General features: G+C 38.9%; 3 protein-coding genes across 4 annotated transcripts; 2 read left to right on the forward strand and 1 right to left on the reverse strand.

The window, feature by feature from the left end:
• Positions 1 to 20: 20 nt before the first annotated feature.
• LOC103944148 (OPA3-like protein) lies at positions 21 to 2,831 on the reverse strand. Its single transcript, XM_009354561.3, has 4 exons — positions 2,347 to 2,831; positions 1,688 to 1,822; positions 1,020 to 1,106; positions 21 to 437 (listed from the first exon to the last, which is right to left on the reverse strand). Exons 1-4 carry the CDS (start codon positions 2,473 to 2,475, stop codon positions 279 to 281), a joined length of 510 nt encoding a protein of 169 aa, XP_009352836.1. The 5' UTR covers positions 2,476 to 2,831; the 3' UTR covers positions 21 to 278.
• Positions 2,832 to 4,713: 1,882 nt separating this feature from the next.
• LOC103944149 (histone H3.2) lies at positions 4,714 to 5,366 on the forward strand. The gene has a single exon (XM_009354563.3). The coding sequence runs from the start codon at positions 4,770 to 4,772 to the stop codon at positions 5,178 to 5,180; it is 411 nt and encodes a 136-aa protein (XP_009352838.1). The 5' UTR covers positions 4,714 to 4,769; the 3' UTR covers positions 5,181 to 5,366.
• A 147-nt stretch (positions 5,367 to 5,513) lies between these two features.
• On the forward strand, positions 5,514 to 8,460 carry LOC108867023. 2 transcript variants are annotated; one of them, XM_048591180.1, is made up of 3 exons: positions 5,514 to 5,833; positions 7,395 to 7,473; positions 7,676 to 8,460. In XM_048591180.1, the coding sequence occupies exons 1-3, from the start codon at positions 5,817 to 5,819 to the stop codon at positions 8,273 to 8,275; spliced, it is 696 nt and encodes a 231-aa protein (XP_048447137.1). In that variant the 5' UTR covers positions 5,514 to 5,816; the 3' UTR covers positions 8,276 to 8,460. The 2 variants fall into 2 exon arrangements, with proteins under 2 accessions (XP_048447137.1, XP_048447136.1); XM_048591179.1 differs by lacking the exon at positions 5,514 to 5,833 and having other exon boundaries at positions 6,934 to 7,473.
• Positions 8,461 to 14,816: the final 6,356 nt, after the last annotated feature.

A 14,816-nucleotide genomic window follows, 5' to 3' on the forward strand; every position in this document is an offset into this window, starting at 1 on the left:
GTACAACCTCTGCCTCCAAATGTGTAAAAGTTTTGCATCCAAAAACCGATTATGGCTGGAAAGTTAATGTCACACCACCAAAGCCATCATTAACTTGGCATACATCTCTCTGTTAACAAAAGTTTATAATTCCGAAAGCAATGAAGCCAGGCTTCAATCTAAAAGATGCCCGGCGGTCAAAAGAATCTAGGGTGAAAATTTTATCTCGGCGACAAGGGCATTCTATGAATTAAAATCGGGTTAAAAACCAAATTTATGAGATGAATTTTGTGATATGATCAGGCTGGATTTACTGGCTTCGCAGATTCCGTATCAGGGCGCTTGAAACTGATAATACCACTAAGTCCTCGTCCCCTGGCAAGCTTCTCTAGTTCTTCAAGTTTTTCCTTGAGAAGTTCTACTTCTCTTGATAAGGCTTCGTCTCTTTGCTTCAGTGCCTGAAAAACGGTGAACAACAGGGAGGCAGTTACGCCGCCATAAAATTTGTAGGAAGCATGTAGTGTGAAACAGAAATTGGGTTGTGCATACTGCATAGTATGATATATAATTACCATGAAACCATGATATGATTGTATCTTAGGCTTCCACCAAGATTTTCCCAATATTAGATATCCCCAACCTTAGACTAGAGTAGCCTTGGCTTGTAAGAAGATACCGATGCCCATTAACATCGGCATGCTCTAGGTGTCTATCTTTCATTTGGCTTTAGAAGGATAAGCTATATATGTCTAGTTTGTCACCAGATTGTACTTTATCCACATCAGAAATTGAAAAGATGATATTGTACCATCTTGTTCACTAGAGAGCATAAAGAGTTACCATTTTTCTTTCAACTCCATTAGCATTTTGAAAAGGATTGGAGGTCATTTGTTCAAAAGAGGGTAAAAATGCAACTGAATAAAAATTCTATATAACTCATGCGATCTATGACATAATAGCATGTCAAGGTTGCCATACAAATGCAATCCAACACAGTGGTTCAGTATCATTTAATACTTAAATGGTATTTGCCAAAATACCTCCAGTTCTCGCTTGCGTGCTTCCTCCTTTCTGGCTTCTGATCTAGCACTTCTTTGCACTTCAAATATCAAAGCAACTGTTGCAACCTATGTATGTATAGAAATTTATGCATATAAGTATTCACGGAACAATCGAGACACATATTGGTTTTAGTGGGACAACCATGGTCTGTGAGTCAGATTACAAACACCCCCCCCCCTCCCCCCCCCCAAAAAAAAAAACCCCAACTCTTTTTTCTGCCTCTCATCAATGTTACATACGAAAGAATCCTTGAATCCTAGGCCAGCGCATAAGCATAATTCCCATCGACAAAGTATATGGGACTTATGAAAGGAAGCCATATTTCTTAGACACCGCAATAAGTTTAATCACCTGCTTTTTGAGTCCTTGACTAACAATACAGCAATCAATGTTTTTTCTTGTTAGACAGGGGCATGCATGTATACAATTATCACCGAGCAGAATCTTGGTTCTTGACTTCCATCTACATGCTGATTGCAATGAGTTCAATTCCCACACGTCTACTTATGCAATTAGACATATCCCAAATCTACATATTTTATTTTCGTTTGAGCCTTCCAGTGTGCATTGATAAATCAGAATCAAAGCTTAAACAGAAGAGAAATAGCTATGCGTGATTGCACAAACAAGTACCAATAAATATTACCATGAAGACAAAGAGCTCGCCAATAAGGTCCACAGCAGCCTGCACAGCCTTCTCCTCATTCAAAGGGCGAATCTTAGCATCAGTCGCATGACTATATATGCGCCTTTGCATTCTCGTGGTCATTCGATGGTTTGCCTGAATCCAGTATATTAGAAAGTAAACCCCTTCACAGCCATAAAGAAAGTAGATTTCTAGCAAACCGGCTTAAGAACTTAGTGTTTGTAATATCATACTCGTACAATAACATGATTTACAAGCAGATAAAACTAACAGAAACCCGAAGGGATTCCGCAGAAGTGAAGTATAACCAGACGCTCAACTCCAGCACCACTGTCAAACAACAATTTTATAACAATACAGAACACAACCCGTACGTCGAAACGGAACGATGGGACTAAATGCGATTCACAAGCACTAGCTGGGACAATAAAAACTACATCGCCCAAATGCGTAAGCTCAAAAATTGAATTAGCACCAACAAGAACTCTCAACCTTTTGTTCTCAATTCAAACGGGGCCAAGAAAAATTTACCAAAAACTGTACTGGGATCATATTATTATAACGAAATACAAACGCCCATCTGAAACTATATCTGAAAGTTCAAAGCTTCCGATGGCTAGCTAAAAGATCATAACAGTAACAGCAATAAGACGATTCACCTGTGCGATGCTGACGATGAACTGGCGGAACTTGGGGTGCATTGCAGCTTGATGTTTGAGCCTGGCGGCGACGGGTTTGCTCAGAGTTTTGATGGCCAAAGTCCCGAGCTTCAGGAGCGGAAGCACCATGGCTGCGCAATCTTATCTACAAATACAATCGTCTAGTGCTCACTGTTCCAGCTTCGGATCAAAGCTGATGAGAATTCAGCAGGAAATGCTCAATCGACGGTCGTGATGAAGGTGGAAATGGGGTGATTGTGTATCATTGCTGCGGGGTTGACTGGTTCAGACTTCAGAGGGCAAGTGAGATTCTTGGGGAAGAAGAAGAAGAGAGCTGAGAAATGGAGAAAGTCGGGGGAAAGAGAAGGCATGCGGGGAAAATGGAGTTTGTTTATTGGTGAAATTGGGGAAAAATGGAAGCTGCGATTTGGGTAGTCCTCGTTACTCCCATTCAGGGACGGGAACCGAATAATTCAGTGACTTTCGGCCCAAAAGACCGAATACACTGTTTAGGAATTTATTACGGCTAAATGAACCGAACCTAAAGCAACGAATTTGATTTTTATCAAGATATATAATTATAAGGGATGTATTATCCACATATTTCTTTTTACTTTTTATATATCTTTTTAATTTGCAGTCGTCGGATCAACTAAATTAAAAAAGATCAAGGGACAGAAATTAACAAAGGGTGTGTGAAAAGTAAAAAGAGATGTGTTAATAGAACATCTCAATTACAAATTCACCAAAAAATCTTAGATGGAATTGATGCTACTTGTTACAACTCATAACCAGTCAAATTCGAAAAATTATAAATTAAAAAAAGTCTCACAATGGTTAAGTGGGAATCGTTGTACATTATTCTAGCTCAAATTGAGCATATCTACACAATACAGCTTTGGTTGCAACTAGTTATTGTTGTCTATGAATCGGACTCAAACGGCATCATGTTGTACATGTTAAAGCAATCTGCCAACCCTAGACATCATAGTGGTAGAATCCACTAGAGGAAGGAAGAGAGACAAAGAGGATGATGAGGTTCAAATCAGATTGCCCATCATGTAGCAGAGATCCAGCCTGAACTCGTACTACTAACTGTGATGAGTTAGAAAACGTCAATGTTGAGAGAGAATGTGTGAGGTACTTTGTTAGGAAATAGATACTCAAAACAATAACTTTTTTCCTATTTCTTTATTGGTCTTAATGACGTTACGCTATTATTTGAAGATGTCTCAAGTTTAATTCCTTATTTTCCTGTTGAACTTGATGATGTTATGGATGACATCCTTATTTTCCTGTTTAACTTTGTGCTAGCTATAGTTTTCATGAGGTACGTGTGTTCCAACCATCTGGATGAAAATCAAATCTCAAGACTTCCATGTCAATTACATCAAACCTCAATGATCTAACAATTCCAAGTGAAAAGTTGCCTCGCAATTATCTTTTGGATATTTCATGGAGACATCACACTGACTCAAAAGTCTACCGCTTTAAGCGTTGCATCTTCATTGCAACGTCATTTTGACCGATGATTCAACAATATCACATATCTAAAGGTCTAGTAAATGACGTTGCGGCTAAGATGCATCAACAATATCAAATATGTAATTGATTTACTTGATACAATAACTAAGAACAATTCTAGTGTAAAAGACAAGGGCTAGGGGTTAAAAGGCTTTATTTGGCCTTTTAAAATGCCATTATCCATGGCACTCTCAAAATTTTACTGTTCTAATGGTGTGAGAGATTATGAGCCAAAAAGTATCAGGTGACTAGTTTTCATTGGCTACCGGTTTCTTCTTGTAATTAAGTTGACCCTTCAAGACCATTGTGCAAAAGTCGGAGCTAAACTGACCCCTTGAAGAGCTTTGCGCTATTTTAACCTAAGCTAGATATATCCCATTAAAAATTGAATTTTGCCATTTAAAACTAAATAACATTTTTCCCTAGGTTAGTCTGCAACTTTGCATATGCTTAGAATTTCTCCTCCGCCTTTAACTAAATTTGTGCGTCCTCAAATGTGATCAGTAACATAAGCCCAATGATATAGCAGCCCGGCCCACTTCCACCGCAAAAGACAACAAAAGGTAACCACGTCACCGATCCTCAATCCGTGTTACAGCTCCTAAAGCAACCCACATCCGTCGATTACCAAAGCATCAACGGCCAAAGTCACTTCTATATCGCGCCATTATTTTGAAACTCGCGCCCACGCACAACAAAAACACCCGCCGCGTCAGCGATCCTTAACAACAATAACCCATCAAACTAGGCACAGCCGTCGATAACACCAGTAAATCAACGGCCTCAGTTCGTCCTCTGCCATCTCGATTTTTCACACATCCCGCTATAAGATCCCTCCATAGCCAAAGCTCCCACTCACCACTCACAAAGCAATCAAATATCCCCAATCCAATCCACCAATGGCTCGCACCAAGCAAACCGCTCGGAAATCCACCGGAGGAAAAGCTCCCCGCAAGCAGCTGGCCACCAAGGCGGCTCGCAAGTCTGCTCCGGCCACCGGCGGAGTGAAGAAGCCCCACCGCTTCAGGCCCGGAACCGTCGCTCTCCGTGAGATCCGTAAGTACCAGAAGAGCACCGAGCTTCTGATCCGAAAGCTCCCCTTCCAGCGCCTGGTCCGTGAGATCGCCCAGGACTTCAAGACCGACCTGAGGTTCCAGAGCTCCGCCGTCGCGGCCCTCCAGGAGGCGGCCGAGGCGTACCTTGTCGGGCTTTTTGAGGACACCAACCTCTGCGCCATCCATGCCAAGAGGGTCACCATCATGCCCAAGGATATTCAGCTCGCTAGGCGCATCAGGGGTGAGAGGGCTTAGGGTTACAATGGGGTTTTAGTACAGATGGAAAAAAGAGTATGCTTGCGCAGGCGAGGTGTTTGATGAAATGATCATGTTATTTCGTGGGGTGTTGGCTTTTGGGTTTAGGGTAGAAAATGTAGGTTAGTATCTGAAAGATTGTAATGTTAACATCTACGTTAATGAAATCCAGTTCCTCTTCCGAAATTCGTTGTGAGTTGAAGTTTGATTTGTGCATTTTAGTTGCCAATTAACCCAATTTGTTAACATAGCCATAACAAACGCCGTGATATGAAGCTATACTCCCCACCTTTTGGATGCTCCTGGAAGTCAAAGTCCCCAGCTTGTTCCCGTTTGTTATGGCGATGCTCGATCCAACTCTCGCAATACTGTGTCAGTTGCTCGGAAACTGGTTCGAGGAAGTGAGGTCAGCCCTCTCGACAGCGCTCATGGATGGGGTTGTGGGAATACGGGCAAAGGAAACTCCGAATTCAACAGTGGTTTCAATTAGGCAATGATGAACTCGGTGTTCAGAGATTGCAAGCCAATCTTTGATGGGTTGAGTTCATCGGGTTACAATTATGTAAAAGTTCATTGGTTCATTGGATGGGGTTTTGAAAAGTTGCTAGGATTCCCTGCGAGGCCTTCCCTCAGCTGATGCTATTTTCCTCAAGGTAAGCAAATTTTCAACTTTTCAATTGTGTTATGTTCCGACTATTTTGTAACTAAATCAACTGCTATTTACCCTATTTATAACAAAACGGTTAGAAGCTAAATAAAGTGCTTTTAGATAGCGAAAATGAATAAAAAGGCAATATTAGATCATCAAGGCGATATGTCTCAAACTTGAATAATTTGGTGTCTCATTCGTGGTTTTCTTGAGTCCAATCAAGCATGCCATAAAACCGTTTAGGATAATTTATGGGTTTATGCACGTGTAAGCAACTGTTTCAAACATTTTTCTTAAGTTAATTTAATAAATTATAATTATTGAATCATTGTTCTTGCTATGATACATACAATTGGGAGACTTTTCCTACTTATTCATTTCCACATTAAACAAAGGGTACACGCATAATTTATTGGGCAAAAGTCTCGCATGCCAACCACTTTTTTATAAGTTTCAGATTTTAGCGTTGAAGTATGGCTACTTGGCCAAGACAAATCTGCAAAGTAGAAACCACAACAAAGACCACCAACCAAGTAAAATAGAAAAATTTGGATAGATCATATCATTACAGAATACGTACTTACAGTCATTACTAAGATAAAAGCAAGACGTAATTTTTGTACTTTAGTCTCATCTAACTTTATATCGATCTTACTTAATAATTGATATGAGAGTTGTCGTAATTAGTTAACGAAGTTTCTTTCCAAAGTAACCAAAGAGAAATGCCTATATTATAAAACATTATGTCAAAGAGTCTACGAAGAGTCTCACCCTTTAGACCATCTCCAAATGAATGTAAAATTATAAAAGTCAAATTATAATTGATGACTGATGTGGTAATTTAAAGTCTTATATCAAATTTTGTATTTCTCCAACTAAACCGAATTGTCAAATGTTAGTTTATTATTTAAATAGAACTTCAAATGGTTGAAATTATTAAAACAATGTTGGAACAAAATTTACAGGAGGAGGATTCTCTACCCTTCTAATCTCACTATCATTCCATGCCCTCCTATTTGAACGGTCATGGTTAAGTCACGTCAACATCTTATATTGATTTTTTTTATAGAGATAATAAGACAAAAAGCAATGTATGAGAGGAGGGGATGGAAGGGGATAAGAATAGAAGGGTAGAGAATCCTCCTCCAAATTTATATTGGTTGAAATGTTAGTGAAACAAGAAAAAAGAAAGAGAGAGCCCTCATACTGTCAGAATTAAGTATCCTAAAACGTAGATTGGTCATGTGGTCTCAATTAATTAGTCCTAAATAATAATAAACAAATCCAAGTTGCTCTTGCAGGCAACCCAAATTGAAGTCAAAGCTCCCTTCAGCAAATTAATCCATGGAAATTATGATCTCCTCCTTCCTACCATAATTGGGAAATATATAATAAAAATCCATTCATAAATTAATTAGAATCCACCGAATCCCCCATTTCCTGGATCAGAAGTTAGCAAACCAACAAAGCAAAATTATGAGTTTTGAAAAGGAGGACCTTGATCTGGTTTTGGTCCCAAGTGGATTGCTCATCATGTTTGTCTATCACATCATCCTTCTCTACAGATATATCCATCTCCCTCATACCACAGTTCTTGGCTTTGAAAACAATGACAAAAGAGCTTGGGCTGAAAGAATCATGCAGGTAAGTACCATGCCTCCCTCTTTCTCAATTAGCGGACCGGATTACGAAGCAGCTCAGCTCGACAAGCGTAAGTCCAAGAAAAACATTACCTAATTTGGCGCTCATAATGCGTCTGTTGAGCTGCTTTCATAATCCGATCCGCTACATATTACCCTAACATATATAACCTAATTTTCTTTGTGCCTGATACCTTCAATTGCAGGTTGATAAAAGAGACGTAGGCACAGCCCTAAGTGTGATTTCATCTAACACATCAGCAGCAACTTTTCTGTGTTCCATCTCCTTAACTCTCAGCTCCCTCATTGGAGCTTGGATCGGAAGTAATTCTAGTCAGACAGTCTTCCAGAGTGAATTAATTTATGGAAGCACCGACCCATCAATCCTCACAATGAAATACATAAGCCTCTTAACTTGTTTCCTTCTAGCCTTCGCATGCTTTGTTCAATCAGCAAGGCACTTTGTCCATGCAAACTATCTGATCAGCATGCCGGACAGTAACATTCCGGCGTCGTACGTGCAGATGGCGGTCATAAGGGGAGGTGATTTCTGGTCACTTGGGCTTAGAGCACTCTATTTTGCTCTAACTCTTTTGCTATGGTTTTTCGGTCCGATTCCAATGTTTATTTCCTCCATGGTTTTGGTCATAGTCCTCCATTACCTTGACACAAACACCAGGCCACTGCACCAGCACCAGCTTCCTGGAAAGGAGATCGTCAAACGCGTCGGCGAAAGGATCTCAGAGGTGGCTGTGACCATTCAGCGTCATACAGAAAGGGTTGAAACTACTAGAAGTACTGCCTAATATTGTATTTGTTAAAAGAATCAATTTTTTGTATGTAAATGGCAATCGTATATGCGTGTTTGTTTGGAGTTGTTGGGTAGTAGGTTTTCTTGGCTAGTTGTGCCATTGGAAATGTATGAGTATAAATATATTGCCACGGAAGATCAAATTGTAATTTGATTAATCAAATCAATGTATTATGAACACCAAGCAATGTTTAAATTATCGATCTAGATGAAAATATTGATATGCAAATTTATAGAAATATTGATATCGGTTGTCTTCAATGTAAATGTTGCAATGAGTTGGTATATCAACTCATTTAAATTTAGTCGAAATTAGTGAAAACTTTCTCAAAAAAATCAAAAAGTTCGAAATCTACAATGCGTTTCAGCAATTTTTTTGTAGTGAATCGATAAGTATAAAGTTTGCATTTCATCCCCTTTTCATATCGATCCTTAATTTTTTAGATATTTAAACGAAAATATCGACAATTTCATGGATATTTCAAACATTAACACCAAGAAAAAGTTTAGGTAGCTAGAAAATCGAAGATCATGTTTCCCTTCTATCTTTCAAATTTTGGTTTCTAGATTGGAATTTAGTAGGTCTTTTTTCACAACCAAGCTTCTCAAACCTCCTCTATAGAATCAAAACACCTAAAATCCTCGTTTTGAAAAGAAAAAAAAAACCAACTGTTATTACACTACACATGAAGGACTTTCTTCTATTGTAGTTTGATCTCTTTAAAGTTTTTCACTAGTATCATCAGTTGTCACGTAGACGATATTAATTAAGTAAATTTTATAGTGAGTGGTTAGTACTTGGAATGTCGATAATCTATACAACAAATAGTTGAATGTTCACCTAAACTTTGGAACGTGGGTTTGAATACTATAATACAGTTGTATGTTTCTTTATTTTATAAATTTAAAGGCAATTAAATTGACATTATTGCTTGATTAAGTTGACCAAATAGAATTATTTTTTCCCAATTATATAAGCAAACTAAATGCATAACTTGTTTTATAAGACATCCTTGTAAAGCACGCAACTTGCAACTTTTACATAAGTTATAACATAAGTAATTAATTGGACACTATTATGCCCAGGGGGAATGGCAACCAATTCTGCTCAATAGCTTGCTTCGTATGCCACTGCGCATGGTGGCACCTTTTTATGGGATAATATTGGATCGGAATTTCTTTTCAATACTCTTTGTATGTCACTGCGCATGGTTGGCACCTTCTTATTGCATTCTTTTATTTAAAACCTCGGCGGGCATGATAAAATTTTATTGATATGAAAAACAAAGTTACATCCAGTCAGATAAACATAAATACATTATTACTCCTCTCAAAAAAGAAAATACAAGCAAAAGATGGGGAGAATAAAACCAAACCCCTCTAAAATAAAACCTAAAAGATAAAGATCCTGCAACATAAGCTGCAAAACAAAAGGAAAATGTAAAAGATTTATGTTTAACTCTCGTTCTTGGTGCATGATTTTCTTATTGCATTCATGGTCACTGAAAATTTGATTCAACCCTACACACTTGACGCTCAAGAAACCAATAAGAAACGTTCATTTGTATCCACGGCCGATGATGGTGGCCACTTGTGATCACCGCCGGACTTCTCATAGTCGTGGCAAGATAGGATCACGACGGTTGCGACGGAGGAAACTAACATGGGAATAGGTCCAAAAAACCACAGCAGAAAATTGAGAGCAAAGTAGAGTGCTCTAAGCCCAAGTGACCAAAACTCACTTCCCCTTTGAACAGCTCTCTCGGCTTTTTTCACGTCGCTTTTCGCGGTAGCTCGCGGGGTGGCTAAAAGGTAGTTTGAGTGGACAAAGTGCCGAGCTGATTGAACAAAGCATGAAAAAGCAAGGAGAAAACATGTCAAGATGCAAATGTACTTGATAGAAACAGTCACTGGGTTTGTGTTGCCATATATTATTTGGCTTGGCAAGAAGTTATTGGCTGAGTTTGCCATCCAAGCTCCGATGAGAGCGCAGAGAGTTAAAGAGATTGATGCTAAGGTTGTAGTTGCACTTGTATTGGAGGAAATCACATCAAGAGCTGTATTAACTTTCGTTGCAACTTCAACATCGTCACCCTGCAGGAACAAATAGTGAACAAATTAACACAGAACTTGCAATTGCAAGGGCTGGTAGCTCAACTGGTTAACAGCATTCGCACCTGCACTGGGGAGTAGTATATATAAACAAACTTCACAAATTTCGGGGATATTAAAGAAGATATGGAACTTACCTGCAAAATTTTTTCAACCCAAATTTTCCTGTCAATGTTTTCGGACCCAATAGCGGTGGAGAGAGGGTGATTGAGGTATTTGTAGAGGAGGAAGAGGTGGTAGATTAGCATGATCAAGAGCCCCAACGGGACCAGCACAACATCTAAGTACTCCTTCTGAAAAACCATACCTTCTAATCTCCTGGTGCTAAAATGACAATGCAGCTGAGATCTGGATGGGGTCTTATTCGGTTTTTAATGGAGCTGCCCTGCCCATGATTCTTGGGATTTTTCGGGATTGGTTAAACAACGTAATCTTTGATTCGCTTTCTATGGGCTGAAAATTAGAGCTTGCTTCAGTTTCCATTTTAGATGCAGCTAATAGTTGACATTGAAAGCTGTTGTCGAAACCGAAAGCAAGTAGTAATCTTCATACACAAACTTCAAAGCGGAGACTCCCACATACTGGTTATTCTCTGCAAGTTCTGATTTGCAGCCAAATCTTATTCCACGAATCATGGATTGGACTGGACCGAACAGGAAGGATGGAACAATTTCTTGATAAAACCATCTCCAACCCTTAGGCTAAAACCTAAAATTTTTAGTCCAGAAAATTTAGGTTTTTGCCTAAAAACAGTTTTTCTGCTCCGACCCTTCCGGCCTAAATTTTTTAGCCTCAAATTATTAAAGAATAATTTTAGGCTAATTTTTTCTTTTAAGTTAATTTAGAAAAAAAAAATTATGTACACTATCATAATTTAATTTTATGATCATTTTAACCTAAAAATATTTAAATTCAGATAAATATTGAAAAATCACTAAATTTGGATGAATTTTGAGTAAAATAATTTTTTAATTATTTTAGCCGTTGGATTTAAATTTGGGCCTCTTTGTTTTACCGTTATATTTGATTATATTTGATATCAGCCGTTGGATTCAATAAATCCTAGGAAACATGCTCATGTGGGTGGGGTCTCGCTGGTGGTGCCCACACCATTTTCTGGGCTAAATCCTGTCGGAAATTTAGTTTTTGTTTAGCTTTTAGCCCACACATTTAGCATGAATTGAGTTGAGTTGGGTTTGAGAAAATAAAACCTAAAAAATAGCATTTAGTCCAGGGTTGGGTTTGGTCTAAACAGAAGAAGAAGACCCCTTTACTCTGCCATTTTTAGCAACAAGAGATTGGAAGACTATGGACTTTCACAAGTTTCAGAAGGGGCACTTAGATGCGGTGTTTGTCCCACCTGGAGTGCTAATGATGCTGATTTACCACCCCCTTCTCCTCTATAAGTACCTCATGCAGCCTCTCTCCACCGCCATCGGATACGAAAACAAGGACAAAAAAGAATTGGGTTGGCAAACTTCTGCAAGTAAGTACCATGCCTCTTTTTATATACAAGCGATATTTGGGGAGGGTGGATTTGAAGTTCGAACATAGGACCTTGACTGCAACGGTAAACGCTCTTAACCCTAATTTATTTACTTTTGATGGCTGCAGGACCAAGATGTTACAAAGAAAGTTTTTAACAGCTCCTGCTGTGATTTCCTCCAACATAACTGCACCTATAAACTTGGCAGCAATCTCTCTAACTCTGTGCTCTCTCATTGAAGCTTGGATGGCAAACTCCACAAACGACTTCGTCCCAAGAGAAATAATATATGGTAACACACACCGATCAACTATTTCTATCAAATACATCTGCCTCTTGACATGCTTTCTCCTTGCTTTTTCATGCTTTGTTCAATCAACGAGGCACTTCGTCCATTCAAACTACCTGTTAAGCACTGTAGGAGCTACTATGAGGATCGATGTGAAAAAAGCCGAGAGAGCAGTTCAAAGGGGAAGTGAGTTTTGGTCACTTGGGCTTAGAGCACTCTATTTTGCTCTCAATTTTCTGCTATGATTTTTCGGAGCTATACCGATGCTCGCTGCCCCTATTGTAACGGTTCAGATCCTAAGTTGCCACGAATTCAAGAAGCCAGATACAAATCAGCTAGTCTTCGCTCTTTAAATGAAGTGTATTATTCATTTCTTGAGCATAAATTTTGTACAGCTAAAATCATATGTTCTTCTTCCTTGTTGGACATATTTGTCTTGTCAGTTGTAGTTTCCAGCAAGTAATAAACAATCCTATTCATGTGAGAAATTGCAATCCCTTATTGCGTGAGAGTGAGAGGTAGTATAAGGACAGTCTAGTATGCTTGATATGTCACGGAAACGGCAAGGCCAGCTTGTACAACATATGCAAGAAAGTTGGACCTGACAATTTATTTTAGCAGCACCCGTCTTCGCTCTGTGTTGAGAGAGATCTGAAGTTCAAATTTCACAAACGATAAGTGTTAACAAAAGAAACTTTTGTAAGCACGTTGTGTTTGGAGCTTATGCAAGAGGAATTCCACGAGTGCTTTACACAAATCCAAGCAAATGGACTCCTCACCTAATATATTTGAGTAAAAGGGTCTTCTTGTTCTGCTTATAAAAAATCTGTACCGAAATTTCCTGTCTGGTTCGATCCATGTGAGTCTCCACTTTTGCAACAGCTTTCAAAGTCAACTACTGGCTGCATATAAATTGGAAACTGAAGTAATTTAAGTTATAGTTTTCAGCCAATCGAAAGCGAACCAAAGTTTAAGTTGTTAAAAGAAATCCCGAAAAATCCCATGAATCATGGGCAGGACAGCTTATAAACACAAGAAGTCCCCTCTACTGCATTGTAATTTTTGGCACCAAGAGATTGGAAGCTATGGCTTTTCTGCATTTTCTGGAGGAGTACTTAGATGTGGTGTTGGTCCCAACCGGGATCTTGATCATGCTAATCTACCACCTCTTCCTCCTCTACAAATACATCAATCACCCTCTCTCAACCGCTATTGGATCTGAAAACAACGACAAGAAAACTTGGGTTGGAAAAATCTTGCATGTAAGTTCCATATCCTCTTTAATTTCCCAAAAGTTGGTGACATTGTTTTTATACTACCGATATTGGTAAGGGGAGAATCAGACGCTTGATTTCGAGTACAGGGGTGAATGCTGCTAACCAGTTGAGCTACAAGTTCCGTGTTAATTTGTTCGCTATTGGTTGCTGCAGGGTAAAGATGTCGAAGTTGCAAAGAAAGTTAAAACAGCTATTGATGTGATTTCCTCCAATACAAGTGCAACTACAACCTTAGCATCAATCTCTCTAACTCTGTGCTCTCTCATCGGAGCTTGGATGGCAAACTCCAACAACAACTTCTTCCCCAAAGAAATAATATATGGCAACACAAACCCTACAACTATTTCCATCAAGTACATCTGCCTCTTGACATGCTTTCTCCTTGCTTTTTCATGCTTTGTTCAATCAGCCAGGCATTTTGTCCACTCAAGCTACCTGTTAACCACGTCAGGAGCTACCGCCGAAAGCGACGTGAAGAAAGCCAAGACAGCAGTTCAAAGGGGAAGTGAGTTTTGGTCATTGGGTCTTCGAGCACTCTACTTTGCTCTCAATTTTCTGTTGTGGTTTTTTGGACCAATTCCCATGTTTGCTTCGTCTGTTGTAACAGTCGTGATCCTATCATGCCACGACTTTAAGAAGTCGTGCGGCGATCAAAAGTGGCCGGCCAGGGCTAGGAATGAGCGTTTATTATCGTTTTCATAAGCGTAAAGTTTGTGGAATTGAATCAAAATTTCATTGATCATGAATGCAATAATGTTAGTCCTACTACTTGTGTTCTTTGAAAGTCAATGCGCATGTGACATGGAGTATATACCGGTGTTTTGACAAGGATGCGCACATTGAAAGTCGTATCAAAACAAGTTATACATTAGTTTGACCACTACGGAATGCCTCAATGGGTGGGGATTCAAGTCGGTATTCGTGTTCTAAGTTCGATTCTTGGTGCGTGTGTGTGTGTGAATCACACGATAGTGGCTAAAGGAGGCTTAAATGCATTTATAAGTCATTCCCGACCTCTGAAATGGTGGACTACCTTAGTAAAGCCATTAGTTAGTCCCCATTTTTGGAAAAAAAATAATAAAAAATTATACATTAGTTTGCTTTTATAATTGTGCTATTAGGTCAACTCAATCAAGCAATCATATCAATTCAATTGCTTCTGAAAAAATGTTGAAACTTTCTACTTATCTTGGTTGTTTATTAGAAATATTTTAAACGTGTAATGATTCATTTTAGGTGAAAATTCAACTTTAGGTGCATAGATTATAGACATATACTATCGAGTCAATATGAAGTTTACTTAATTAATGTAGTCCTACAACTTTTAGTTGCATAGATTATAGACATATACTATCCAACTTTTAGTACGGTT

Source organism: the organism of the source record quoted next, unplaced genomic scaffold (assembly GCF_019419815.1).
Source record: "Pyrus x bretschneideri cultivar Hongxiangsu unplaced genomic scaffold, Pyrus_bretschneideri_v1 Contig33, whole genome shotgun sequence".
Taxonomy (NCBI): domain Eukaryota; kingdom Viridiplantae; phylum Streptophyta; class Magnoliopsida; order Rosales; family Rosaceae; genus Pyrus; species Pyrus x bretschneideri.

Bases quoted from the DNA above. Each gene is read 5' to 3' on its own strand.
- LOC108867023 (XM_048591179.1), top strand. From the start codon at position 7,306: ATGAGTTTTGAAAAGGAGGACCTTGATCTGGTTTTGGTCCCAAGTGGA. The intron at 7,474-7,675 runs GTAAGTACCATG...CTTCAATTGCAG, and splicing joins GGGCTGAAAGAATCATGCAG to GTTGATAAAAGAGACGTAGG.
- LOC103944149 (XM_009354563.3), top strand. From the start codon at position 4,770: ATGGCTCGCACCAAGCAAACCGCTCGGAAATCCACCGGAGGAAAAGCT.
- LOC103944148 (XM_009354561.3), bottom strand. From the start codon at position 2,475: ATGGTGCTTCCGCTCCTGAAGCTCGGGACTTTGGCCATCAAAACTCTG. The intron at 1,823-2,346 runs GTGAATCGTCTT...TACTGGATTCAG, and splicing joins TCATCGTCAGCATCGCACAG to GCAAACCATCGAATGACCAC. The intron at 1,107-1,687 runs GTAATATTTATT...ATACATACATAG, and splicing joins GCGAGCTCTTTGTCTTCATG to GTTGCAACAGTTGCTTTGAT.